Source organism: Sinocyclocheilus grahami, unplaced genomic scaffold (assembly GCF_001515645.1).
Source record: "Sinocyclocheilus grahami isolate Dianchi unplaced genomic scaffold, SAMN03320097.WGS_v1.1 scaffold1015.1, whole genome shotgun sequence".
NCBI classification, from domain to species: Eukaryota; Metazoa; Chordata; class Actinopteri; order Cypriniformes; family Cyprinidae; genus Sinocyclocheilus; species Sinocyclocheilus grahami.
The window spans coordinates 27177-55161 of NW_015506194.1; the positions used below are offsets into that span (position 1 = coordinate 27177).

At 36.2% G+C, this 27985-nt stretch overlaps 1 protein-coding gene across 1 annotated transcript; it reads right to left on the reverse strand.

Moving 5' to 3' along the window:
• Positions 1 to 13434: 13434 nt before the first annotated feature.
• LOC107565666 (synaptotagmin-10-like) lies at positions 13435 to 27970 on the reverse strand. Its single transcript, XM_016250927.1, has 7 exons — positions 27708 to 27970; positions 25640 to 26102; positions 22378 to 22939; positions 16283 to 16403; positions 14998 to 15169; positions 14381 to 14510; positions 13435 to 13954 (listed from the first exon to the last, which is right to left on the reverse strand). Exons 1-7 carry the CDS (start codon positions 27892 to 27894, stop codon positions 13883 to 13885), a joined length of 1707 nt encoding a protein of 568 aa, XP_016106413.1. The 5' UTR covers positions 27895 to 27970; the 3' UTR covers positions 13435 to 13882.
• Between the last annotated feature and the right edge of the window lie 15 nt (positions 27971 to 27985).

The window sequence follows — 27985 nt, forward strand, 5'->3', positions numbered from 1 at the left end:
GCTTGATGTAATAGTATAAATAGCTACATCCCATAAAATACATTCGAACTGCCATCATTAACATGATTAATTTAATCCAATATTTACTTGTGCATAGTCCCACGAATGAAACCATTTATATCAATAAATCAAAATTACTGCCTCTCTCTGATCGTGTTCTGTTATTTGTACAGTACAGTAGGCTACAGTAAATACACAACCACACATATGACCCCTTGCTTAGATGGTCTAATATTCCTTTTCGTCTTCTCTTTACTGCCATCTTCTGGATTGAACAGACAGCTTATCATTCCTGCAATTAAATTTTTAGATGATAATTGATTAAAAAATGTTTGTGTGTGTCCATGATTGAGCTTGCTTTATCCTTTTTTTCCATAGAGCTAATGATATTTACCCGCAAATTTCACAAGTTACGATCAATAGGGTACAGCGCATCTAAAGCAAAGTCTCTTTAAGACAAGTCATGTCACTCGGCGGCCATCTATGAAACGCCTCTCGGGCATGCAAGTGCAGCTCCCATCTCTTTGTATGGGGAAACATCAAATTCTCCAAAACGGTTCACTAAGCTTACGATTAAATTTTATATTTGAAATCAAAGAAATCTGACAACAACTGTGTCATAATGTTGTTTCTTTTGTTCAAATAGCGTTATAAAAAGCTTGTTTTTTTCAGGCTAGATCAGCCAGTGCGCATGCGCAGTCCTGAGCACGTTTCAGAGAGCGTTGACTGTTTCTGCAGTGACCCGCTGACTTTACCAATTAGCGATTGGCTCTTTCATTCAGAAGGCGGGGCTTCCCGTTGCATTTTTCCCCATTCAAAACTATTGGAATATCTTGGGTATTCTATAGTCTTTGATCTAAAGTGACATTTGTAGGGAAAATCCTGAGACTGAATTAGGAAACAGCACACAAGCAATATTTATGGGCAAACTCTCAATTTAACACAATAGACACAAATAGATTGTTTTGATCAAAATGATGGCGGTCCCTTTAAATCCTGATACGTATGGGCGTTTGATCGGCGCGCACGCGCTCGCTGCGGCGTAATTGATTATTTGCAGACTTTCTAACGAAGAACAGCGGAAAACGTTAACCGGTTAGAAAAATGAAATTAATATTCCCATTATGTACGATTTATGACGTTTATTTCAAGAAAATGTAAGCTATGACCTGTCTAAACACATATTTTAAGAGCCTATAACAAAATATGACTGACTAACGTTACACAGATATAGGTAATCATAAATCAATTAATGTTATTGCTGTTCGCATAGCCATTATTAGTGTCATTAGTAATCCCACCAGAAGTTAAAAAGTCTCTTAGTGTGTTGCTCTTTTTCTGGACTCAACAGGCACAGAGCACACAAGAATGAGGAAAGGACTTACCTAGCTTAAGACATTTATTTATTTGCTTGTTTGTTTATTTTGGACTGGAGTTGTGAATGCTTATAATTGACTTTTCTGTACTCTTTCAGCCGAAGTATTGTCTCTGACAAGTCCTCCAGATATGAATATGTGGATATTACAGGTTAGAGAACTGCTTATTTTTATTTATTTATTTCTACTTACTTTATGAGATGTGAGTGAAGAGTCTTAGCGTTGTAAATAGTTTTGTATTCTCCAACTATTTTAAATCAGAGTCCAGCTGTGAATTTCTCTGTAACAACAGTAAAACTTTGTAATTTCATGTAGGCTAAATAGTTTTCTCAGAGCAAGTAAAACAGCGAATTTCTGCTCCGGGACGGTCTAGGACTTATAAAGTCATTTTCTAAGTTACTGTCATAGGTTTGAACAGTTTTGATGCTTTGTTGTGTCGTCAGTTTCAAGCTATTCAAACAGCCTAAACCAGTGGTTCCCAAACCTGTGCCCTGCACCTTTTGTATGTCTCCCTTATCTAACACACCTGATTCCACTCATCAGCTCGTTAGTAGGGACTGCAAGAACTAAATTGGGTGTGTCTGATTAGGGAGACATACAAAAAGTGCAGGGCAGAGGGGCCTCCAGGACAGGTTTGGGAACCACTGGCCTAAACCATTTAGTTGCCTGTCTTTCTAAAATGTCGTTATCACACTATGAATAGTTTTGTTTTTATTTTTATAATGTTGTGGTAATGGATACATTTAAACCCCAAAGCCTAAATCTTGTAACTTATTTTTCTTAATGAATATACAATTTATCAGTATGCCATGCTTTAAAGTGATTTAGAGGACCAGCAGGGACAAACTGAGGTTACATCATGCACACTTTCAACTGCAGTTCACATTTTGATCACAAGATGGAAATATGTGACTGACTGAGCAGATTTAATTTACTGAAATATGTGTGACGTCTCTCTATTCATCCTTTATCATAAAATGTTAGAATAAAATGTTAAAATAAGTAAAAAACAACAACAAAATTATCATTGAATTCTTAATATAGATTTTGGCTTTCTTCAGTGCGTATTCAATCAGCTGTTATCCTTTAAACAGCCAAAGATTGTCAAACTAGGTCCAGGTTAGGTAACACTGCACTGCTGTAGCCAATAAACCAGAGATTGGAAAAATTCCCAGCTTTGCTCCACAATACAAATATTGTGCTCATATTAATCACTGGCCATGCAGTTCAGCTGGATGATGCTGTAATGCGAAGTGTTACAAGTAATTAAATCACAAGTGCGCTCTGGCAATAAAGGATGTATTCTCAAAGAACAGCTGTGACTGACACCAGCTTTATCTGCCGTCTGGTCACCGTGGGAACGCAGGTATACCTATTAAATTCTTCCAGAGACTGCAGAAGCAGACAGGGGTTTCCATAGAGACTGCAGGAGGCCAAGTCCACAATAATCATCCCCCAAACTATCTTTACACCCTGCGGCTAAACATTTCCTTAAACTTCCCAGCCATTAATGAAGCGAACGATCGATAGATAGATAGATAGATGGGTTTGTTTCTTTATCAGAACAGATTTGGAGAAATTCAGCATTACATCACTTGCTCACCAATGGATCCTTTGAATGGGTGCCATCAGATTGAGAGTCCAAGTCTCCAGTCAATCAATTAACATCCTGTGAAGCAACAAGCTATGTGTTTGTAAGAATCATTAATGAGTCATTAATGAGACATAATCATCATTGAGTTTTAACTTTAAACAAACTTCTGAGCAAAATACAAGTCTGTAATACATAATAATGCTTCCTCCAGCAAAAAGTTAATTCCCTGTTATCCACTCACATCAAAATCCATCAACATATTTGTTTAAAATGGTTTTGGACTGTTTTACCCTGTAAACTGATTGATCTGTGCTTATTTCTCTCCTGATTCAGACAAGATGACTTTTTCACTGGCGAAAGCCATATTACGGATAGAGGACTTGTATTTTATCTGGATGGATTTGTTTCTTACAAACACGTATCTTTTTGTTTCAAAATATGTTAATTCATGGACTGGAGTCATGTTGTGGATTATTCTGATGTTTTTATCAGCTGTTTGGACTCTCATTCTGACGGCACCCATTCACTGCAGAGGATCCATTAGTGAGCAAGTGATGTAATGCTAGATTTCTCCAAATCTGTTCCGATGCAGAAATCTTGAATGGCCTGAGGGTGAATAAACTTTTGGGTGAACTATTCCTTTAATTGTGTTGTTGTGTGTGCATTTTTATGTGGTGCAAATGGAGGCAGATGTATTACTTGTGTCGTCTTATATTGGAGGGTTTTTTTTGCACCTCGAGTCGCTACCATAAAATTTACTATGCAGGCAAGATATGCCTGTAACCCTCCAGCTCACACTCTCGCGCTGGGCTTCTTGTCGTTCTGTTGGCACCAGGATGGATGGATCAGTTTAGCACACAGCACTGGCAGGCTTATCTCCACTGCTCACCAAATTGAGATGGGACCTGTGTCCAGCCGACGGTATCAAACAGATTTAGCCCGACCATGAGGGCATCAATCTACCTCCCCCTTGATGATCCTTATTCTCAAATTTCAAGCCTGTCACCGCTCAAGCCAACAGCAGAGCTTTGCCTTCCCGTAATGGACATCAGACTATGATCACAGATGTTTTGCCTGCTGTTAAAAGCCCAATGATTATGTGCCAGATGGTGAGCAGTCTCACTTCAGGGCATATTGCAGATATTTGCTAAATACTGTTTCAAGGCATAGAATCACCTGTTTTTTGTTTGTTTTTTTCGGCTGAGACTAAAAAGAAATGTAAGAATTTGGAAAGCATGAAAGGTGCTGACCTGTAGTGGAAATCAATGGGTGATGTGCACCAATGGCTGAGAAGGGAGGGTATAGAACAATACTGATGTAATTTAGTGATATTCAGCACTGGCAGGCTTATCTCCACTGCTCACCAAATTGAGATGGGACCTGTGTCCAGCCGACGGTATCAAACAGATTTAGCCCGACCATGAGGGCATCAATCTACCTCCCCCTTGATGATCCTTATTCTCAAATTTCAAGCCTGTCACCGCTCAAGCCAACAGCAGAGCTTTGCCTTCCCGTAATGGACATCAGACTATGATCACAGATGTTTTGCCTGCTGTTAAAAGCCCAATGATTATGTGCCAGATGGTAAGCAGTCTCACTTCAGGGCATATTGCAGATATTTGCTAAATACTGTTTCAAGGCATAGAATCACCTGTTTTTTGTTTTGTTTTTCGGCTGAGACTAAAAAGAAATTTAAGAATTTGGAAAGCATGAAAGGTGCTGACCTGTAGTGGCAATCAATGGGTGATGTGCACCAATGGCTGAGAAGGGAGGATATAGAACAATACTGATGTAATTTAGTGATATTTAGTGAAGTTTTGTGTCATGTGTATGTTTCAGCTTATATTGAAGGAGGATTAAACTGCAAAGTCTTAAGATTAATTATGAATAAATGCTAGTTTATTTGACCTCTCCAACTGCATTATTGATATTAGCTTGTTAAAATTCCAGCAAGGCTGTGTATGGTTGTGTTTTGGTGTGCATGTCTGTGAGAGTCAACTCTGGTTATGTCTCACAGTGCAGTGATCTAACAGTGCACAGTTGGCGGCACCCACTGACTCTGAGAACACCAAGTCTCAGTCAATGACTCATGATGTGTGGAGTGGGCGTCTGGACACTCATTCATAGAAATACCATTTCCTACGGACAGAACTTAGTTATTCAGTGCCACTGGGTAATTTACACAGAAAAAATCAATCTTTTGTTCTTTTTGTCTGTCATTCATTCTGTCTGTCTGTCTATTTATCTATTGATCCATTATTAATTTATCCATCCATCCTTCCATCCCTCTGTCCGTCCGTCCATCCGTCATTTTTCTGTCTAATCATTTGTCTATCCATCTGTCTGTCTGTCTTTGTTTTTTGTCTATTATTCTATTTGTCTATCTATCTATTTATCTATCTATTATTCAATTATTAATTTGTCCATCCATCCATCCAACATTAGTTTGTTCTTTCTGCCTGTCTGTTGTTACATCTATCTATCTGTCTTATGTCTATCTAGAATTCCTGCCCACCGTTAATAGGTTCCTTTAAAAATGGATGAGTTAAAAATGAATAAGGAAACATGGCCATTTAGTATTTTATGTGTATAACAAATGAGCCATTTATGTGCTTATGAGAGCAGGACAATGTGTGCAGAGAGCAGGAAAAAGACATGAGGCTGTATTTACCACGATGGCTTACTCTTCATTAATCATTGTAATGAATGTCATCATTAAAATTCACCATCACGTTTCTTTGTTCTTGCTAGCGATTTACGATATAGCATTCTCAGATTAGACTCGGTAACGGGAATAGGCAACTATGCTTAAATCCAAGACCACGCTGAATGACCGAATGTGACATACAGCACTTGGATTAAAAAACAGGTTTAGTGCCACCAATGCGAAGTGATTGCGAGTAAAAGTCAAATGCATAATTCAGGGAATTAGAGCTGGAGCTCTGTAAGTGATAGGAATACTGTCATAACACATTGAAGTGGATGCAGTCACTAATCCTTGAGAGTTTCACAGCATCAAAAAGACTGGATAGGGAACATGCTAAATAAATAGGACGTGTGTCTTGAAAAATTTATCTGTTTCACTAGAACATCATTAAAGCTGAAGTGTGTCATTTCTGCCCCATCTGTGTCACCAAACACAATTTTGAATAATAAAGACTTTTAGGCTCGTTGGGATGCTTAGACACAGTGTTTGCACTTTTTGCAGCAAAATCAGCCTACAAATGGATACTTACAGTTGTCTTTGCATATTGTAAGAGAAAATATTGAATATTTTCAATAAGTCCATTGTACACAAAGATCTGAACAAGGTGTTGCTTCAAAATGTGCCTGAGTTCAGACAGATTATTCCAGTGTTGCATGAAAACAGTTTTTAAAAAGCATGTGTCAGACATTTTCAGAAAGCTCGATGATGAGCCATTATATATTTGATCATGCTCTTAGTTTGCACTGCATCCTTATGTGAACTGTTTTCCCCCTCCTTTCACACACAAATACACCAGTTTTGTTTATTCACAAGTTTGTATGTGTGCGTGTGTGTGTCAGAGGATATCAGGCAAGAGGGCTCTAATGAAAGATGATTTCTGTGCTCTGATCCAAGGGGCAAAATGTCTATTTCTGGTTCCTCGTATCAATACACATCCACTGCGGACACATCCAATACACATCTCTGTCAGTAGCTTGGAAAGTCGGCGTTGTGCTTTATATGTGAGAGCACTCTCGCCAGCATTTCAGGAAATAAAGACAGTAATGGATTAAATTGTTTATAACAAACTGCATAATGCTCATTGAAAACAGTGATAGAGATTGTCTAAACAGTCATTAGTGGTAAAACGTATATTGAAAAATGATACTACGCTAGTAGCTTTATTAATTGGCAAAAATGTGCTTTATCTTTAAAATTACCTTAGAAAAATATGAAAATGTTTGTGGAAATTGTATATACTGTTGTCGTTATGTAGATATTTAAACACTAATTTCTCTTTATTTTTTTTTACATTTTTATAAAAATATAGAATTTTTCATTTTTTACTTTTTTTTGTCATGCATTTTTGTGCATGCTTTTTGTCATAATGCATTTTTTTGTGCAAGCTATTTAGCCATTTCATGCTTACGTGACCGTATTTTTGCACATATAGATTGAAGATGACTGAAGTTTATAGGAATTCAATGCATTTTTTTCACATAATATCAATGCCAGATAGCAGTCAGATCGGGCACATCGTTGACTGTGACTACTCATCCAGAATGTGTGAAATATAAGCAGCAGAAGTATGATGCCCTCTAATAATTAAACCTTCAAATGACATGACAGTTCTTAGCTGATGATAACAGAAGAAGATTTGCGGCGTTTATGAGTCAGATGCATGTGGAGGCATTGTGTTCACATGTTCACTGGGGCTATTATGAGTACAGCATTGCTACCTGTCCTCCCGCTTATTATTCAATCCACAATTTTTTGTTGGTTTTAAGCATTAAAATCATCTGCGCTTGGCAGGGTGACTGTGACGACCCTCATAATGGAGAGATGAGCTCCCTGTCCAGTACATCCCCTCAACATGACAACACTCACAGAATAACCTCTGGCTCACACAGATCAGGATAGCACTAATGCAAAATCAAAGATGAGGTAGAGTGACAGATACAAGACAGGATAGGTTTTCAGCAGAGCTAAAATGCTGTCTGCTAAAATCTTGTGTGAGGATTACTTCACTCAAAAACAAGCTGTAAATGTTTATAGAAAGAAGCTACAAGTTTAAATGTGCAAGTAAAAAGGATAAATGCAAAGGTGAGTATACATATTAGAAGCCCAAACCATTTGAGATCAACAGAAAGGTGCGATGGACATTTGTGCAATTTCTTTGCAACCTGCTCAACTAATCATATTAATTAGGACTGAAGTTGTTATTTCTTGCTCTGAAAATGTACAGTCTGACAAGCAAATTGTTCAGACATGCATATTAGAAAGTTTTCTTCATTTTGACCTCAGTTTTGAGGACATTGGTGAGAAGTCCTCATTATACCTAAACCAAACAAGTGCAGTTGACTACAACCACCTGATGTGCTATTAGATGCTGTTGAAGCCTGATTACAGGCCGGATATTTTAATTTGATTCTACCTAATCACATAAAATGTCAAATTTTCTAAAAAAAAAAAAAAAGCTGTTACAAAGCTTTTTCAATAATTTCCAAAAGTCACTCTGTATAAAATTGGACCAACAAAACCTTTCAGATTGATGATACAATAGTTCTTTCAGCACCCATTTCAGGTGCAAAATACGCACATCTTGCCACTGAATTCAATTATTACATACGACACTCTCATGAACAACAAAGTTATATTGAATTTAATGGTATAGTTCTCCTAAAAAAATTTGTTTCATCATTTATTCACCCTTATGTCGTTGCAAACGTGTATGACTTACTGTATAAGTTTAAAGAATTAAAATTAGTCAAACTTTTAGTCAAAATTTAAATAAAAATACATTAAAGCTAAATATAAATATTTACAATTGTTATTTCTAATTAAAAAACACGACTTATAATAAAAATGACAAAAGCACATAAAATTACTAAGGCTTATATTATTTTATACTATAATAATACTAAAATAACTCAATTTTCATCATATGGACAAAAGCAGTAAAAACATTATTTAAGATATCTTCTTTTTTGTAGGTAAATTATGAAAGAATGAAAAATGCCTTTAAAAACAGAATAATATAAGAGTAAGTTTAGATGTTTTGGATTTAGGATGAAAATTCCCATTAACATGTTCAGTCTAAACCAGTTTCTCAGATACAAGGAAAGCACAAGTTGTTCACAATCATTGTCTTGCATTGGTCTCAAGAAATGGCTAGAATGGAGAACATGTCAGACGTCAGCCCGAGGGGATATAAATGGACCCTTGTTGCCTTGATGTGAGTGACAGTTCAACAATTAAACTGACAAGGTGAACACATTCACACTCGCTGGCCCTGCAGCCTCTATCTAAGGAGGCTAAATGCGCGGTAGATTTTATAAGATGCAAACAGCATGCAGGCTTTGGCCACTCAGATGTCCAATCATTCCTGTATAATGGAAACCAGGAGTGCATTGAAATGACAGTAGCCTGAAACTCTTTCTCTCATACTTTATTCCTGGTTGCTGTTGGAATAATTAGAGTCTTGTTTTTCGTTTATGGTTTTATTGAGCAGACTGGTGATATGCTATTTTCACTCTGGAGGGGTCTAGCAGACATATCATGTGGCTACCTTTCCAAACCAGTATTGTATTATAGAAGAATAATTAAAACCAAGATTTCTTAGAGTCTATAGTGTAGCTTAGGATGTGACATGATGTTCTTCCTTTTCTTTTTCTTGAAAATTGTTACCGTTTTACACTTTTCTTAATGTTCTCTGGGATACTTGACTCTGCTCAATCATGGCATTCTGTATTTAAATAAATATTTCATAAATAACTAAATTAAATATTTGACTCTGACAGTAAATATTCTATTTGTTTTCTTGTATAATAAACTAATAATAATACAAGTTGTAAATAAAACAAAGATTATATGAAAATATCATTTCAGCCTTCCTACGTCAAAATTTCATGTTTAATTCAAAGTGTTTCTTGCCAATTCTTTGTAATTATTTGTAAAATAAAATTTCAGTGTATATTTTCACATAACAAACCAATTTGGGACTATACAAACCTCTCTTGCTCACTGTATCAGGGTTTATTTTGCAATGACTGGCTGACTCATTCTAGTTCCTCTTATCGGGCCGAACAACAGCCTAAATGTGTTAAACAAACTTGCCTCTGGACTGTAGGCCCTTCGCAGTTCATAGCTCATGATAAATAAATGTAAGCTCAACATTAGGTCGAATTGGTTTTCTGCCATCTCTCTCCCCAGCAGACCGAGTGGATTGCAAACCACTGAGGCAGACGACTCTTTGATATCTGCAGAGATGAAGGAAATGGCAGTTGCCTGTCAGCCTGATCAAGGTTTTCTTAGGTGCGCCAGTCTTTTGATGAGGCACCTTTTAACAGTCCGAGGCTCAGAGGTAAGATAGACAGCAGCACCTCAATCAGCAGCATCTCCTTTTGTGTTAAGCATGTTTTATTCTTCAATACATGCATCATCTGACTGGTGCTTCTATCTTCTCTTTTAGCCATTTGGCTCTGGTCTCTTGTTTAATGCATTCTTGATGTGGGTCAAACTCATGTATCTGAGCAAACTGCTTCTTCACAGCCATTACATTTTGAGTTTTTTTTTTTTGTAATGTCTATAATTTTATAGCGATTCCAACAAAATAAGAGACGGAATATGGCATTTTCTGCATATTGTAAAAGCATTTTTCACTTATAGATGATCAAATATGAGTTAGTTTGTCAAACGGCTGAAATTTCTTGCCTTTCATCTCCTTAATATGCTTGAGGTCTTTCTTTCTTGTGCTCTCGCTCTTTCCCACTCTGTCTGTGTCATTAATAATTAAATATCAGAGAAAGCCTAATTGCATCTGAACAGTGTGACACCATTAAGTAAATTGTTTGAAAAATTGGTACAGCGCAGCGTGCAGAGCTTTCTCACTCGGTTGCTGCTATCTGAAAGACATGCATCATCTCTCAAAAGATACGGTATCATTCTTAATGGACCATTTTCTTCTTCACCCATACTTAGTCGCCATTTCTGAAATTGGCAAATGTGAAATGTTTCAAATGTGGAATGTATCTGTGTACATTTTGAGTTTAAAAATGTCTATTCTATAATAAGGGATATAATAGAATAGAATATTCTCATAATATTTCATATGCATGAAATTGAAGTCTAGAAATGATAATTGCAAGCAGGGTTTTTATAGTTAACTAAAAATCAAATGTAAATTAAAATGAAACCCATAAAAAATTGTTACGTTAATGGATATTAAGTAAATAAATAAATACATTTTAGATAATTGATCATTTTAATTTAGTTTAACTTGATGTACTAAAACTGAAATAAATTAATACAAATTTGAAATATTAATAAAACCTATATAGACACATAAAAATGCTAAAAATTTAAATGAAAATGAAAAATAAAAATAAAAACTGATTCAAAATATTTATAAAAACTTTAATAGCATCTCAGTGATACTAAAATAACACTGGTTGCAGATGTTCTGTGTACAAATGATTATTTTAAATGTGAAATCTGTCCAGCAATTTTTTTTTAAAGTTGACACTAAGCTACAAATAACGATATATACAACAATTGTAAAATACACTTTGACAATTCAGAATTTATTTAGTTAAAATACATTTGAAACATCCAGTAAAATTATATTTCAAATATTTACTGCATTTGTTTTTTCTTTCCTTACAAAAGTTATCACAAACTGTACACATCATAACAACATACATAGCAATCGTTTTAGTTGTCCGGTGCAAGTATGACAAAGAATGACTGAGAAGCAGTTCATCAATAGCAAGAACAAGAAGTCATCTCAGGAAGTTGAGTGCTAATCAAAACAGTTGTACAATTTTTGAAGCCATTACACAATATATGCAAATAGTGTATAAAGTTATTCAAGATCACGAGCCCATAGTACAAACCAATCACCAAACGATCCATAGAAATGCACTTTAACAACATAACAATTCAAAGAAATCCTCAAGTATATACACACACGCCGGCACTGGCAAAGTTAAATGAAATAAAAAATAATGCCTCTCAGAAATAATAGGAGTCTACGTTTCTAAACAATATCTAATGTACTGGTATCAGCATGCTACAAGAATACTTCATCTTTGTTCTATCACATTGACCGAGCTCTGGGGCAGAAGCACTGTCTTGTGCAAATTAATGTTAACAGTACACAGCCGTTTGTGTAATTGCCATGATTGCATTATTACTTAATGGACACACCAGAATACACTCAGAAAACCCAATCGGGAGGGTCCAGCTTTAAAACATTAGGTGTGCAATTACCATGATGTACCATATTATTTGCATACCGACTTAATAGATGCTGGATGTTTTCACACAATGAATACTGAAACTCAACCACATGGCTACTAATCATCAGGCAAATTTCACTCAAATGAAAAGTAAATTAAGTTTCTCTATTGTCCATCCATTTTAAATGACCAGAGAGCGAATGCTTCATGAATTGTACCTAAAGTTTGTGCGGTTGGCAGTGCTTCACCTCTCTTTTTGCAGAATTTTTTTTTTCAATCACGTGAATTGCTTTAGATGTTATTGATTCTTTGAAAATTATGACAATTCATTCTTGACCCCCTCTGAAGAAAGCTCATCATCTTAAATTTTTTTTATCGTTAATGACACGTCAACATTGATTTCTTTTTGACTGTCATCCGAAGATTGATCTGCACATAGCATATTTTGCTAATATTCGCCTGATGGAATTATTTATAGCACCTTAACAGAATTACATGCAAATTTCCAACAGCGGGATCGCTCTGCGAGTGCCAAACACCATTAAAAGTTAATTTACTTGTCTATTTTTAAAAACACAATGAGGTTTTTCAAGTTAAGTTAAGAGTTTTAGAAATGGTAAAGGAATTTTTTTTCCTGCAAGCAGTGACATTTAGTAATACATCAATAACTCTAGGAAATGAGAACAGGAGTGGGATGATTGCTTTTAGATTTGAGAATTTAATGTTCAGCAAGTGTTTCATATATTTAAAGATAATATGAATTTATATGAATATTTTTTAAACAACTACAATAAAACATGCTACATCGTTTGGCTACTGTGAAAGTTCCTTTTGACCATAATTTTCACAACATGCTAGCTAAGAAAAAAATCATTTTTAATTTTTTTTAAATGCCTAATTATGGAGAAATTTTGGTATATTATGACAGCTCTTAAGTTAACTTTCAGTGACCTACTGCTTGCTAAATTTTTGTTTTTGTATATCCTAGTTTTTTTTGATACATCAATACCTTCATGAAGCTTCTTATCCTGTTATCCTATATACATATATTATTTTTAAAGCTGAATTATTGTAATATATTTTCCATTTATTTACCAACTTTGAGATATTCAAGTATGATGAGCACATCATTAAATATTAATATGTAATTAAATTAAATTTGTATACCTTTAAATCAGTATGCTACAACAGTTTTATTAATATAAAGTCTTTAAAAGCATCAATTAATGAGCAAATGATGTCAGTTAGTAGAATCATTATTTATGTGTAGTAAAAATGCTTTGACAATGTTTTCTCCTTCATAGTGCCTCTCAAGAGTCATGATGGCAGACTCTAGAAGGAAGATCCATCCTGTCTCAAATAGTTGTAGACTTTTGACATCTCAGCATCTTAGTTGATATAAAGAAATGTTGTTTTATAACAACTGTAAAGTATTCTTTATATAAATAAAGACATATTAGAGGCTTGATAAATAATTGTTTCAAAAAAACATTGTTCTCCATTTGGTCACATGATTGTATGAATGTTTTGCATACCAAACAGGCCTTGATTTCATATTCAAACACCTCTTTATTTTCACTCCCCTAACCCTCCATCAAATTTGTCAAATATTTTCACCAGATAGGGGAATATGTATCTGAAACGTTCAAGAATATGAAATTATAAGCACTGTCATTTCATGTGTCTGTGAAATTACATGGAATCATTATTCTGTCAAACAGCAAGAGGCGTAACATTTTTTCACTGTCAGCTTCAAAGTGACCTGAAAACTATTGTTTTAGGAGCTCATAAACTCAGCACAAGTACAGCAAAATTTCAAAGAATCAAATACTTGATTATGTTTGTAGCAGGGATACCAGTATTGATTAGTCCTTTTCTAAATAAAAATGCAAAGTTACAAGCTACAACTAGAGAAAAATATTCCCTATTAATTATACAAACCAAATGTGTTTTGCAGTTACAGTAGATTTGTGTGGACTCCAGGATGTTAAGGGGTCTGTGGGGGTCTTGGGGATGGACAGGATCCTTGACTCTCAAAACTGGATGCTCTTCCAGGCCACTGCAGGGACAGATGATACCAAAATATCACAACAGAGTAGTTTAGGACATACTAGACTTAAATGCACTTGGCAAATGGATCAGAATAAGCCTAAAGCACTACATCAAGGCTCAATCTACATACCACTGTTGCAAAAGTTGTCATTGTAATTTATTTTTAGTTACATATATGTGCAAATGTGACTACACATTATTATGCAAATATTTATTGCATTAGGTCCAGTGAAAATATACAGTTTTTCATAATTAATTTGATATTGAAAAAAAAATAAAAAATTTATTAAAATCTGCAGAACAACATTCAATAAATCCTGCAAATCCAAATGTTTACATTTTGCATGCCATAAAAACAACATAATGCAACACTTTTCCTAAAGGGCAAGTGACAATTGGGTCCTACTTTCTGTTCTGATTCCTAGTTTCTCACCTCACAGAGTGCATGCCAGTGGGTGATGGGCTTGCGTGGGTAAGCTAGCATCTCGTTCCAGTGGTCCCTCCCAAGCCCCTCCGCATCCGGCCCTGCCCTGCACACCCCTATCACTTCATTGTGTCCAACTCTGAAAGAGAAACAGAACATAAGACTTGTTTTAGAAACTGTTTGCAGTGACAAGTGGTTTGCTAGCTTTCCAACACATCTCATGACAGAAAGGATGCGCATCAAGATAAAAAGACTAAAGAAACCAGTGGAAATATTAGCGATTATACTTGATCAACAGGACCTTTGTATAAATGATCCCACATCCACCCACATATAGTGATCCCACATCCACCCACAGCGATGTTTTGATGCCATAATCTGCCCTTAATTACAGCGTAGCTGTCTGATTTAATAAATTTGCACAGCAGTGTTTTACAAGACCAGACTGAAAGATCTCCATTAAGATGTTTGCTGCAAATATTTGAATAACAAGTGCCAAGCATGAGTGGTTTCCTAGCATGCGATCTTCATCATTATCATCTCTCATGCCAGAATAATTTGTCTTCAGCATGCTATGAATTTGTATGGTTACAGTTTTGATATCATCTAAAGGAGCAAGGACTGACCTGTCGTAATCCATCACCGTGATTGACAGGCTGACCTGCTCCACATTCTCAGGTGGGATGTCGAAAATGATGGCCTCATTATACACAGGGTTGAGTGTGTTCTTTTTGGTGGTTGTCTTCCGCTTCTTCAGTCTCCGACCGTCACATATGAGGGAGACTTTAACATATGGATCTGTGGAAAGCAGCAAAGTGAATGTGTCTGAAGCTTTTCAGATCCAAAACACAAAAAGTAAAGCTTTTTAGACCTAGGTAATAGTTTATGCATGGAAGAACATAGTTTTATTTGCATTCATATAACAGTTCTTTCTGGTTCTCGATTCTGATTGGATGAGAGCCTTTTCCAGCAGTGCGATATTCTAGTGAACAGAACCCACCATTTCACTGTTTGTACCAAGTTTGTGCAGTATTTCTCACGGTGGTTCACTTGTGCCGTTGAACTGCTGTATAAACACAATATCACACTCAAAACAATGCAGTATGGCTGTATATTGGCACGGCTGTGATTTGGCCGTAGGTAATCACAGCATGCTGATATACAGCCATATTGCATTGCTACGAGTGTGATATTGTTCATTTTCATTTATTTTCATGTTCAGCTTGCGATTTGACAGACCCCACAGACATTTTAATATCTCACCAAACGTATTTAGCATTGATGTATAGTTGATGACTTATGAGAACTCATACATAAACAAAATTTTAACCTAATAACATGCATCAAATGTCCTCTATGAAAAATTGTATATCTATTTTGGGGTTTGCAGAGACCTTAGGCATAAACAAAATACAATTAATTTTCTAATTTCTTCTGAATGACTGTAGAAAGAAAATTCTGCCAATAGTCTAATTGTATTTATTTTGTTGTATTTTTCTACAATACATTTTTGTATTTAAAAGCCTTAATATATTGGATACAAGTGACATTTTTTTTAAAGTGCATGTCTAAATTGTGGTACAACTGACATTTTAGGTTTCAACAGTTTCTGTCTACATAAGTTAAAAAGGAGAAAATTGGTTTAAAAATTCCTATTATTATTTTCACTGTCATTGGAGTCTCTAGCTAAATCAGAGGTGTCTAATCCTGCTCCTGGAGGGACACTAGTATGCAGAATTTAACTCAAATTCTAATTAAACAAAGCTAATCAAAGCCTTTAGGATAACTAGAAACTTTCAAGCAAATGATTTGGGGTAGGTTGGAGCTAAACGTTGCAAGAAGCAAGTTTGGAACCCCTAAGCATAAAGATAGTAAAATTGCGAGGGACAGAACATGAGGGTTAACACTGACCAGAGTAGCCGGTTATGTCCATGGCTTTCAGATTGCGACATTTGATGACGGTGAGGGTCATGCGTCCAGCCGTGGGAAGATAGCAAAGGGAATACATAATTTCACCCAGATCAACACTCTCCTGAAAGAAAGAAAGAAAGAAAGAGAATTAAATATTGAAAAGAATATATTGTGCAGCCAATATAACAAGTTGATTTGACTGTTGGCTGACGTGATGTCTGCACGTCAGTGTCCTAAAATAGCATTACAAATGAAGTCCCTCTGTAGTGAAAATCAAGTTTTTTATGTTGTTTATTTGGCTATGTGGTGTTTTTAATATGCTTTTAGACAAACCATGTGCCAATCTATTAATCAACACCATTGCTGAGTATTTTCTCCTCAAAACTGTAGTTTCCCAAAGGCTGACCCAGAAATATGGTTTGAAACAGCCCTTGGTTTGCTACGTCACAAACCAATAACCAATCACGTCAAGGGATCGATTCCTATCACTAGCATGCAAAATATACCAATACCAGCACAAAACCAAAAATAACTCAGAGCAAAAAACCCATGAAGCTGTGGTTTAATGTGAATTTAGAACTGCTAACTTGCATTACAACCCGTGGCAACAGTGTAAAAGTAGCCCAGAGTCAGATGCACCTCTCCCGCACCTCTCAACTTTACATGCGTATGCTCGCGGGCGCAAATTAACAATCACAAATGGCTGCATTCGAGTCTTCAAGGCATTTTAGGACACAACATCGTCAAGTAAGTAACTTTAACGAATGTTACAATATTCACTGTAGTTGTCCGCTAGTAAAAACATAGTTTTATCAGTCATTATCCGTGTATTGTTTTGCGGTTACTACAGTTCAGTGGATCAGGAGGTGCTGGCTGGTGTGACTGAGTGGAGGCGGGACTAATTTGCATATTCATAGATCTGCTTATAGTAAATGAGGCAAGGGTGTAGAGTTACATTCATTAAATAAAGCTATTTTAAGGCATGAGAAAATTATTTTCACAAGAAAAAACATTTAAATATGTCATTTTGATGATCAAAGATAAGTTTTAAGGGATAAAATATTTGACTACAGGGGGACTTTAAATGATCTGCAAGATCTTCAGCATATATTGTAAGATGATTTTTATTGTAATATATTGTAAGATAAGTTTCTTCGCGAGAGCACTTAATGCGACTGCAAACAAAATCCTTATTGACTGACACCAAATAGACTTTTATTTGCCTCATCAACAACAACATAGCTTGGGAGATATTGGACTAATGTTTGCTCATCAGGTTTAAACAAAGCCATATTCTATGTTAAATCTAGAGAGAGGATATATCTGTAAAAATTTAGGGAAAAAACTCAGTGACTCAGAAACAACTACACAGTTGTGGAAAGAAATATGACTCTTCTAAGAAAGCAAGTTTTTTCCAGGAAGACATTAAGACTTTCATAACAGCTGTATTTGTGTGTGTGGACGTGTTTCTGTGGGATGTATAGTTTGGGTGGCTTGTGCGATTAAATAACTCAATTTTGAATGAGACAAATCTAGCTTCCCTGGCCTTTATTAGCTTTGCAGAGGTGGTAAAGATTATTCTAAAAGGCCAGTGTGTATTTTGGTATTTACAGCCCTTCGGTACTGGAATAAGACAGCCATTATTCTTTCAAAGGCAGCTAAAGATAGTGATTAATCTGTCCAAGTAAAGATTAAAAAACAGATTGCATAATAGGGAGAATCATACATATAACCACTGTTGTACTGTGTTAAAATTTCAAGTGTACCACATGCCTATTTTCCAGCCTTCCAAGTGCAATTTCTCAATACCATTGATCACATACTGCGTTACCTTTTTTATTAGTATTTTTGTCTTCTGATTAAAAATAATCTTTCAATTTAATTACTATTATACATTATATTTATACATTTTTATTACTCTACAATGGCAATACACTGCCGTTCAAAAGATTAGGGTAATTTTAATGTTTTTGAAAGAAGTCTCTTACACTGTAAAACAAATTCTGTAAAATTTACGGTAAAAAAATGGCAGCTGTGGTTGCTGGAATTTTACAGTAAAAAATACGGTAGCAACGTTTTAGGTTTTAACTTAAATTTACAGTTAAATACCGTAATTTCATTAACTGATCAAATGTTAATATACCAACCTTATTGAAGTACTGAAATCTGTTTTGTACCTTTGTAATACACTGATAACTACCAAATGCAGATGCAAATGATGAGAAAGTCACATGATCAACCAAAGCCCATCACAAGCCGCTTTTAAATATAAACATGTATAGAAGGTGCACCGTGTCATTCACACAAACACCAAACACCATCATGGTAACACACATGAAACTGAAATAATGCAATAAACATTAATTTAACAACATTAGATGTAACACTCAACCCTAATATACAAAACTGATAAGAAAAAAACAAAGAAGAAACATAGTTATTTCAACAAAAAAACATCAAATTTGAAATGTAACGCAGGGAATTCTGGGAATGTCAATTTACGGTTATTCACTGTAAATTATACGGTCTATTTCCCTTCCAAAAACGGTATACTACCGTAAAAATAATGTCCAATATTTTCACCGTATATAGTAGGGGAATTTACCGTTAACCATTTAACAGGTTTTTACTGTAGCATATTTACAGTCTTTTACCATTAAATTCACTGTCATTTTTTACAGTGTACACTCACCAAGGCTGCATTTATTTAATGCAGTAAAAACAGTAATATTGTGAAATATTATTACAATTTAAAATAACTGTTTTCTATTTTAATATATTTTAAAATACAGTTTATTCCTGTGATAGCAAAGTTGAATTTTCATAATCATTACTCCAGTCTTCAGTGTCACATGATCCTTCAGAAATCATTCTAATATGCTGATTTGACAGAAACATTTCTTATTTTTTATCAAAAAACAGTTGATGACAAAACAGCAGAATTTATTTGGAATAGAAATATTTAGCAACAATGTAAATGTCTTTACTGTCACTTTTGATCAGTTTAATGCATCCTTACTAAATAAATGTATATATTTATTTTTTACAAAAATCATGCTGACCCCATTCGTTTCAATGGTAGAGTACATGTAGTCAACAAAAATGACAGTTTAGTTACCAAGAAAGTGCAAAATGAAACCATATAGTCAAACATTTTATGTTAATTAAGCATGAATCGTTTACTGTTAATGTGCAAGTGAATCCCCGACTATTTGAAAATGACTATTCAACTATCTTCCAAAAATCAGTGAATTATTAATTTCTTGTGGTGTGCTTGTCATATTTTTGGCAGCAGTACTGTATATTTTAATTCTCATTATCATGATGCACATTTCCTTATCTAATGTTCATTATTTCTGACAAAGCCGTTTGTTAACAAACACCGTTGTCCATAATTGACAAGATTATATATCAACACTGATTATATATCAAACAGATGTGTTACCTCCTCTGTTGTATTATGACGTCAGATCCCTTTCTGTCACATCCTATCCCCTCCTCTGACTGCTCTTGTTATCCACACCACAACTGTTGAATACAGAGAGCCACGGGCTAGTTCTGGAGTCACGTCTCCTATCAGCATTTGTCTCCAAAACAATTCACAAATCTTTTTGGGGCAATAATACCCTTCCTGTTTTGACTGGCCAACTTCCTCTCCTCCAGATATGAATGGCATTGTGCCACAGTAGCAATGTGCTCCAAAAACAGAGAACAAAATTAGACCTTCAAACGTCAGCTTAAGATAAAATAGAGGGTTTCAATGTGCAGTCGGAAGTGTAACGGAGCAAGGCTGCAATCTATGGCTCCGACTATTTTAGGAATTGAGAGTTACTAGCTTCTTTCCGCAGTCGGGGGCCTAAGAGCAGCTGGTCTGGTTCTGAGAGTCAGTTTTTCTCCCTAAAGGTCAGCTGTGATACTCTTATAATGGAGCACAACAGGTCGAAACCTCTCCACCGCCTTTCCAACACTAAACATCAATACTTCTGTATTGTAGCTATGAGGCAAAGCAATAGTCGGTGAAGAGAATGAGAAGGAAATAGCATGAGAATGATCCAAATGTTAGCAAAATACAACATAAGTGATTTGACAGGCACCGAAATGCGTATCCCTGTCAAGCAAACAACAGGAAAATGAATAAATATGCTGAAAACAACACAATCAGGAAATGAATGAGCCTGAAAGAGACTGATGCGTCAAACAAGTAGGAGGAAACGATTGCGTTTCCCAAACAGGAATGACTCATAATCACAGATTCTCTCTGTGGTGAACAAAATGAAATGCTGTCACCATTTACTTTGTCTTTGAAGTAGGAAGGCAGTGGAATGTCATTGTTAAATGCATCTGAGTCACTGTAAGTGAGGTGTGTGTGACAAACGATGCCTTTCACCTCTACAGATCGTTTAGCAATTTAACAAGTCAGTATATACAGTATGTAATAATATATAATATAACGTCAAACCTGTGTGCATATTACCACTTAAAATAGGGTTTAATGTTTCAGGTGCGGTGAGAAATCATAGATTCTGAACTAAGTACCCAAACCTTTTTCTTTACCTTACCTTTACAAACTTGTTTTCTTCAGATATCTAGTTTATGCTCATAATAAGGCTAAATACTTTTATATTATTCAAGCGCTAACTATTAAAGTGATAGTTCATCCAAAAATAAAAGATATTATAATTTACTCGCCCTCATGTCGCTTCAAACCTGTATGACTTTATATGTGAAATACAAAAGAGGATATTTTGAAAAATGTCTTGTTTTGCAGTCCATACAATGAAGGTCAATAGGGGTCCACTGGAGTTGTTTTGGATCCCATTGACTAGTATAATAATAATTATATGAACAAAAATAGTTATAACATTCTTTAAAATACCGTATATTGTGTTCTGCAGAAGAAAGAATGTCATACAGATTTTGAATGGCATGAGCGTAAGTAAATGATGACTGAATTTTCATTTTGGGGTGAACTGTTCCTTTAATAAGAGCTGTCTTTAAAAATCCCTCATAAACAACATGACTGATTCAGTTACATAAGCATAAGCTCTGATATATTAATTGAGGCGTAATGAGTGGGCTTCATTATCATGAAGGCCAATCTGACTAAGGAACCTAAAAAAATACTATGGAGGAAACTGCTTATGCTCCTTTGTCCTAAAAATGTACTGCCAGTAACATTTCTTATTTTAGTCTGCAGTCAGTGGGACGGTAGAACAAACTCAATTCCACACCTGTTGGATTAGTCATGGCTGTCGTTTGAATGCTCTGGCTTGATAATCATGCTTCCTGTGGCTCTGGAAACTGGCAATTGGATCTATATTTGGAAGGGGTATGTGGGTGCCCTGAAAGAGTGAGTCAGTTTGGAGATGAGTCTCCCTATACACCTGGCTTTACATAACAGATCAATCTATCCGTTAATGAGACCTTCACATTTGTGCAGTCAGTTTCCCTTGAGCTCTGTTTGACTGAAGCAGAAGTACAGTGGGGAAAAAAAGTATTTAGTCAGCCACCAATTGTGCAAGTTCTCCCACTTAAAAAGATGAGAGAGGCCTGTAATTTTCATCATAGGTATACCTCAACTATGAGAGACAAAATGAGGAAAAAAAATCCAGAAAATCACATTGTAGGATTTTTAAAGAATTAATTGGTAAATTATGGTGGAAAATAAGTATTTGGTCAATAACAAAATTTCATCTCAATACTTTGTTATATACCCTTTGTTGGCAATGACAGAGGTCAAACGTTAGTACATATGTGAATACAGCTGCCCTTGTACTTCTGTTCGTTCATTTGTTTGTTTATTTTTCAAAGAACTCTTTGTCAAACCAACATTCAGTTTGTCTTGACAAACTTTGGTTTTAGTTAAAAATTACAATTGAATTACTGATGAATTTCTTTGAGTTTCTATTCATTTAAGTTCTACTTCCTTACATTCAATTTCTGCATCCTGTTTGCTACCTTAACTCAAATTCAATACAAATTGAATTAGAAAGACATTCTCAGTTCGACTCTGAATGGCGAACAACCCTTCCAGAAATCTGGTCTCGTACTGGTTATGACCTTTGATTTTCTATATGCACAAGGACTGTACTTACTGTAGTGGCAGCAAGGATGTCCTTCCAAACCACAGCTTCACGTGACAGGTCAGACAGCTCGAACAGGTTATCAACCACCACCTCACCGATCATGTCATGACTCGTAAAGCGGTCAAAGTCGAACACGCTGAAGTGCAACTTGCGATTGCACAGCTCACTGTACTCCACAGGGAAGCGGAACGTCTCGTCGAACGTGGGGTTGAGCGTCTTGCGGTGGACCCTCGTCTGAAACTTCTTTTTGCGCTCTGGAAGCAGGTAGATCTTCACGTAGGGGTCAGAGGTGCCTGTGAAGTCTTTGGCGGGCAGGTCCAGGGCCTTTAGAATGCAAACCACTAGAGCTTGTTCCTCATAGTCGTAGCTGAGGGCAAAGCTCAGCTTGCCACACGTCTCTACTGGCTCCTTGGCACCCTCTTCAGAGTCCACAGACTTCTGCTTGTACAGCTCAGGTTTGATACGACCAATACTGACTGTAGAAGACTGGCGCACAGGTAGAGTGTCCATGGTGAAGTCCACACTGGTCACATTCATCTGCCGCGGAAGGTGTCGGCGGAAAGAATTATGCCTATGAAAAGAGAAGAACTTTATTGCTACTTCTGAAAAAAAAAAATTATATTTTGTATTTACCAATCGACCTTCTGCAGTGAAAGGGTGCCGTCAGGATGAAAGTTCTAACATCTGATGAAAACAACACACTAATGTTAACTCCAGTCCATCAGTTAACAGTTTGTGAAGTAAAAAGCTGAATGTTTGTAAGGCATTTTCACTTTAAATTGTTGCTTCTGGCCAAAATATCCATAATCCATAATGATGCTTCCTCCAGTCAAAGAGTCCATTACTCTCTCACATCAAAATCCACTATAATATTTGTTTTGAACTGTTTTGGACTGTTTTTGCTTGTAAACGGTGATTGATCTGTTCATATTTCTCTTCTGATTCAGACCAGATTGCTTTTTCACTGGAAGAAGCAATATTATGAATGGAGGAAAGTAAAAAAAAAAATGTCTTGATGAATTTATTTCTTACAAAAATGCAGATTTTCACTTCACAAGATGTTAACTGATGGACTGGAGTCATGTGGATTACTTGTGGATTATTGTGGTGTTTTCATCAGCTGTTTGGACTCTCATTCTGACGGCACCCATTCACTGCAGAGGATCCATTGGTGAGCAAGTGATGTAATGCTAAATTTCACCAAATCTGTTCTGATGGGAACACTGCTACTCCATAGCACTTTAGTATCACATGTTCCTCTTCAAAATCTTTTATTGCATTTTTTAGCAACTTTTATATTGTAGACTTGACAATATTTTATTACAATAGTTAGGCCTGGATCTTTTTACTAGAAAACCTATTTTCAACACTCATCATGACTCCTATGAGGAAATCATAGTTCTCTACTTATCCTTGGTGTTTCCTAGCAACTAGCACCTTTGGGATGATGACAACAAACATATGACAATGACAGCATGATACAAAAAAGTGATGGATTATATCATTTAACATCATTAACTTGTGATATATTAATCATAATATTTTTATATAGCTGTTTTTCCACATAATTCTGTTGTTTTTATCGCCTGATCTTTCTCTCTCTACTTTGTCCAACTCTTGTCAAAAAAAGTAATTTATTATGGGTTGTGACTGTGAATCGTATCTGAGAAATCATCACCCGAGGCATTGTAAAACAATAAGGAGTTACATAATAATAGCAGTTTATATATCTTCAGTTTCTTCCCCAGAAACATAGTTCTGCTCACTTTAGTGATCAACCTACCATGAAATGACCATTTCAAAGAAACTAGCTTCACATTTAGCATATTTTAAAGTCTTTTAAATAAGGTTTGCCATTATTTCAAGGCATACAGTATCTGCCTCTTTATTTATTTTATTGTTTCTTTAATATTGAAAATGAAACTGGAGTCCACGCGATGTACTTCCAGAGAAGTTAATATTTAACAAAATGACAGAAGAATGGGAAAAGAAAACAAAAAAGTGTCAACCCAAGTACGGCCAAACTGTCTTTCACAATGACCATTAAGTAGCTTCACCTGGCCTTTTTATGCACCCCATCAATGTGCGATTTATGAGGACACCTTTTTTGTTACACCATGTTGAAGTTTTTAATGACAATTCTGTGTCTTGTCAATAATGGATTCCATGAGGATCAGAGCACAGCTGTTCCTCACCTCCCCAGTCGGGCAAACAGTCGCAGCATGTCAGCGCTATTACGTGGCAACACTAATTACATCCCTGCTTTCTTTAAACACGGTTCCACGTGAAACAAAGTGAAGAAAAACTGATTGTTTAAATGCTGGGGTCATTTAATGCTGTTGCCATGGCAATGTGACTCTAGGGCTCTGGTTGGAGAACTATAGTGATTAATGGGCGTATGCAGCAACCAGGAGACGTGCCATCACCCTATCAATAGGGTGAATACCTGAAAATATAGTTGTGATAATAATAACAAAGAATAAAAAAAGCTATTTTATAACTTAATTCCTTTTATTTGGACATTTATGTATATTTTTTCTTTTTTTTTACATTTAATAAATACAGTACTATATATACACATACACAGTACTATACACACACACACACACACACATATATATATATATATATATATATATATATATATATATATATACAGTGATGTATATATATCCATCTATTAGTATATATAGAAGCGATATTTTTCAATATTATACCAATATTATTTTATACTAATATTGTTAATTTAAAAAATAATTATACTAATTATTTTGTAATAATAGTTATTTTTTAATATTATACTGTATATAAATTTTTTTGGTAGTATAGGTAGATGTTCAGTAATAGAAAATGATTTTCAAAATGCTTTATATTGTAAATGCTGGTGCAGCTTAATCTACTTAGTAGCTGTGATTTGGCTTGGATCTGGTTGTTTTATTTCTAGCTGGAAGGCAGCCATGAAAAGCATAAATGTGGATATCTCATAAATGAAAAAACAGCTGCTCCATCATTTGCTGTATTCAAAGGCACACACTGATCAAAAACCATTCAGTATGTGTTTATCATTCAGTAAAGGCATCCCTTTATAAGCATATCCTCTCAATTATACCAAGTATCTATTTTATTATTTACATAAGTTATTTACTCAAGTGGCAATAATGAAATGATTAACTCTCTTCTGCAGTGTCATTCAATGTGCAATCCAGCATCAAAAGTAGATCTCTATGTACTGTCATTTCTCATGCAATTGGCATTCAGATGTGTGCATCACCTGGAGGACGATGTAGGTTCAGTGGTCTGCCTCTGGATTTTGGCCTGCTTGCTCAGACAGTCACGCAGGGCCTGCTGCACCTCAGCAGGTATGTCTGGTGACGTCTGGCTGATCTTCATGGCTGCCTCCAGAAGCTTAACCGAGCTGCGCCCGTTGACCTTCACTTCTGGTACCTTCCTCTTCGTATCGTTCTCATCCTCGTGCTGGATTTGCGATGGCTGCCTTCCCACAGTTCCAATTGCCTTGGCCTCAGGATGAGGAGAAACAGAACGAGACACCGGAGGTCGGGCTGGGGACAGGGGAGCCTCGGGCAGCACCCCCGGCGGGCAGCTGTCAGCATTGGATGAGAGCGCCTTGCTTCTCCAAATGGGCCAGCACAGCTTCCAAAAGACAAAGAGAGAGACTACCAAAAGGGCGAGCCCACAGAAACCTACGACCACAGCTAGCAGACTTACAGAGATGTCTACAGGCAACAAGGGGAAGAGAGAGCAAAGAAAAAAGAGGCAAGATTGGAAGGAGAGTGTGTTGAGGAGATCGTAAAGAAGAGAAGGTGAGGGGAAAAGGAGACGAGGATAGGAGAAAGAGATAAATGAACACCAGACAGGCAGACCGACAGCACCAGCAGCAATAAATGATGCATGACAGACAAACAGGAGAAAGAGGGAGAGAGAAAAAGAAAAGAAAGAGAGGGCAAGGTATAAGAAAAAGAAGACTGAAATGTGCTTGTATAGTAAAGCAGACATCAGAGTCATTTTGCTCCCCCATTTTGGTGGTCCATGCAACCAAAGAATAAAAAAGTCATTTCACAGGCACTCATAAAACTTGATTTAAATTTTTTTAAATTATCTCAGTCACAATTTTGATTTAAGATGCTAAAAGGTCTCTGAATGAGTGACACTGTTGAACCTTCATATGTGTCCAACAGGTGCAAGAGTTTCAGCTTAATGCACTGCGCAGTGCAACACATAATTATAGTTGATTGCTGTATCATGGAGGGAGTTTTAGCACCGTACTGCTAATGGTGCTACTAACCGATTAGAATTGAGCTACAGAGATGGACTCATTCTCATACATGACCACTACCCTTCTAAGGCCACTGAAAATGTAAGAATATGATTATAAAAATATATTGATATCATCTGCATCAGCATGCTGTCATGTAATTTTATTTCTGACTTCTAAAGCACTCGTGGCCATACTTTATTGTGAATATATCATCTACCTTAGTCCCCACTGATTGCAGTACAGAACATCCTGTACTGTCTGGTGTTTTGAGAGAGTTTTAAGCCTGTGCTACTTGTAGCTCTGTATTTAATTTTGGTTTGCTCTGGACTACGGGGCTAAAACAAACATATTAACCAAGATTTTCACAATATTTTCACAAAATTCATGCACAAAACGTTCATGGTTTGTATTAGTGTTACTCATCCTAGAAGTGTGGTACTGTATGTTGCACACTTATTTGCACAGGGATAAGTTTGTGGCCAACAAATTAAATTACATACATTGAAACATGCGTGTTTTTGTAGATTAAATATGTGCGTTATTCACGAGCAGTACAGAAATCTATTTACTACGTTTTATTGGGGAAAACTCGCGAGTTTTTCATTAAGTATTTTTTACGAAACGTCTGACGCATGTTATGCACTTTCAGAAAAAAGGTACAAAAAAAAGAAAGGTACTTCAGGCACTAATATTTACTTTTAAAACACTAATATGTAGCATTTAGGGGTAAATAGGGTACAGAGATGTATCTTGTAGCTTTTTTACCTTAGTATACCTCCCCAGTGAAATAAAACTGAGACAGCGAATAGTTGCTAATTTCAAACTTGTTGCGCACTGAAAATCAACAAGTGGAACCGTCTGCCAGTGTAATGGCTGATTTCAGGTAATTTTAGTAATGTTAAGAATGTTTCTATGCCCGTGAACAAACTTTTCAAACTTTCAGCGATCTAACTTCGCGCGCTCGTGTGAGCTTACCTCGCCAACTAAAGTTCCTGGGGGAAAATATGTTTGTGAGAGGATAATAAAACACTGTTTAAGTTACATTTACCTGAACTTCCTTTACCTGGTATGTTGCTCTCCAGTGGAAATATATCCGCGCATTTCTCCCGGTCGACATGCCCGGCGAGGCACAGTTCCGTCACTATTTGGAGAGCCCTTTGGCACAGGCTGATGCCGTCCTCTGTGCGGACATTCATGTCTTTCCTGTTAATCCATTGTATGTTGGACGATGCGTGAGGGCGAGGGTTCATTGGGGCACCATGTGAGCTGCTGAGTGCAGCTGATGCATAAGGGAATGAAGAGAGAATGATGCATGCAAGTCCATGTCCTCCGCGCAAAAGC

Coding starts and splice junctions, on each gene's coding strand:
- LOC107565666 (XM_016250927.1), bottom strand. CDS start 27,894: ATGAACCCTCGCCCTCACGCATCGTCCAACATACAATGGATTAACAGG. Junction 22,940..25,639: donor GAACCTACATCGTCCTCCAG/GTGATGCACACA, acceptor CTCTTTTCATAG/GCATAATTCTTTCCGCCGAC. Junction 13,955..14,380: donor ACTGGCATGCACTCTGTGAG/GTGAGAAACTAG, acceptor CTGTCCCTGCAG/TGGCCTGGAAGAGCATCCAG.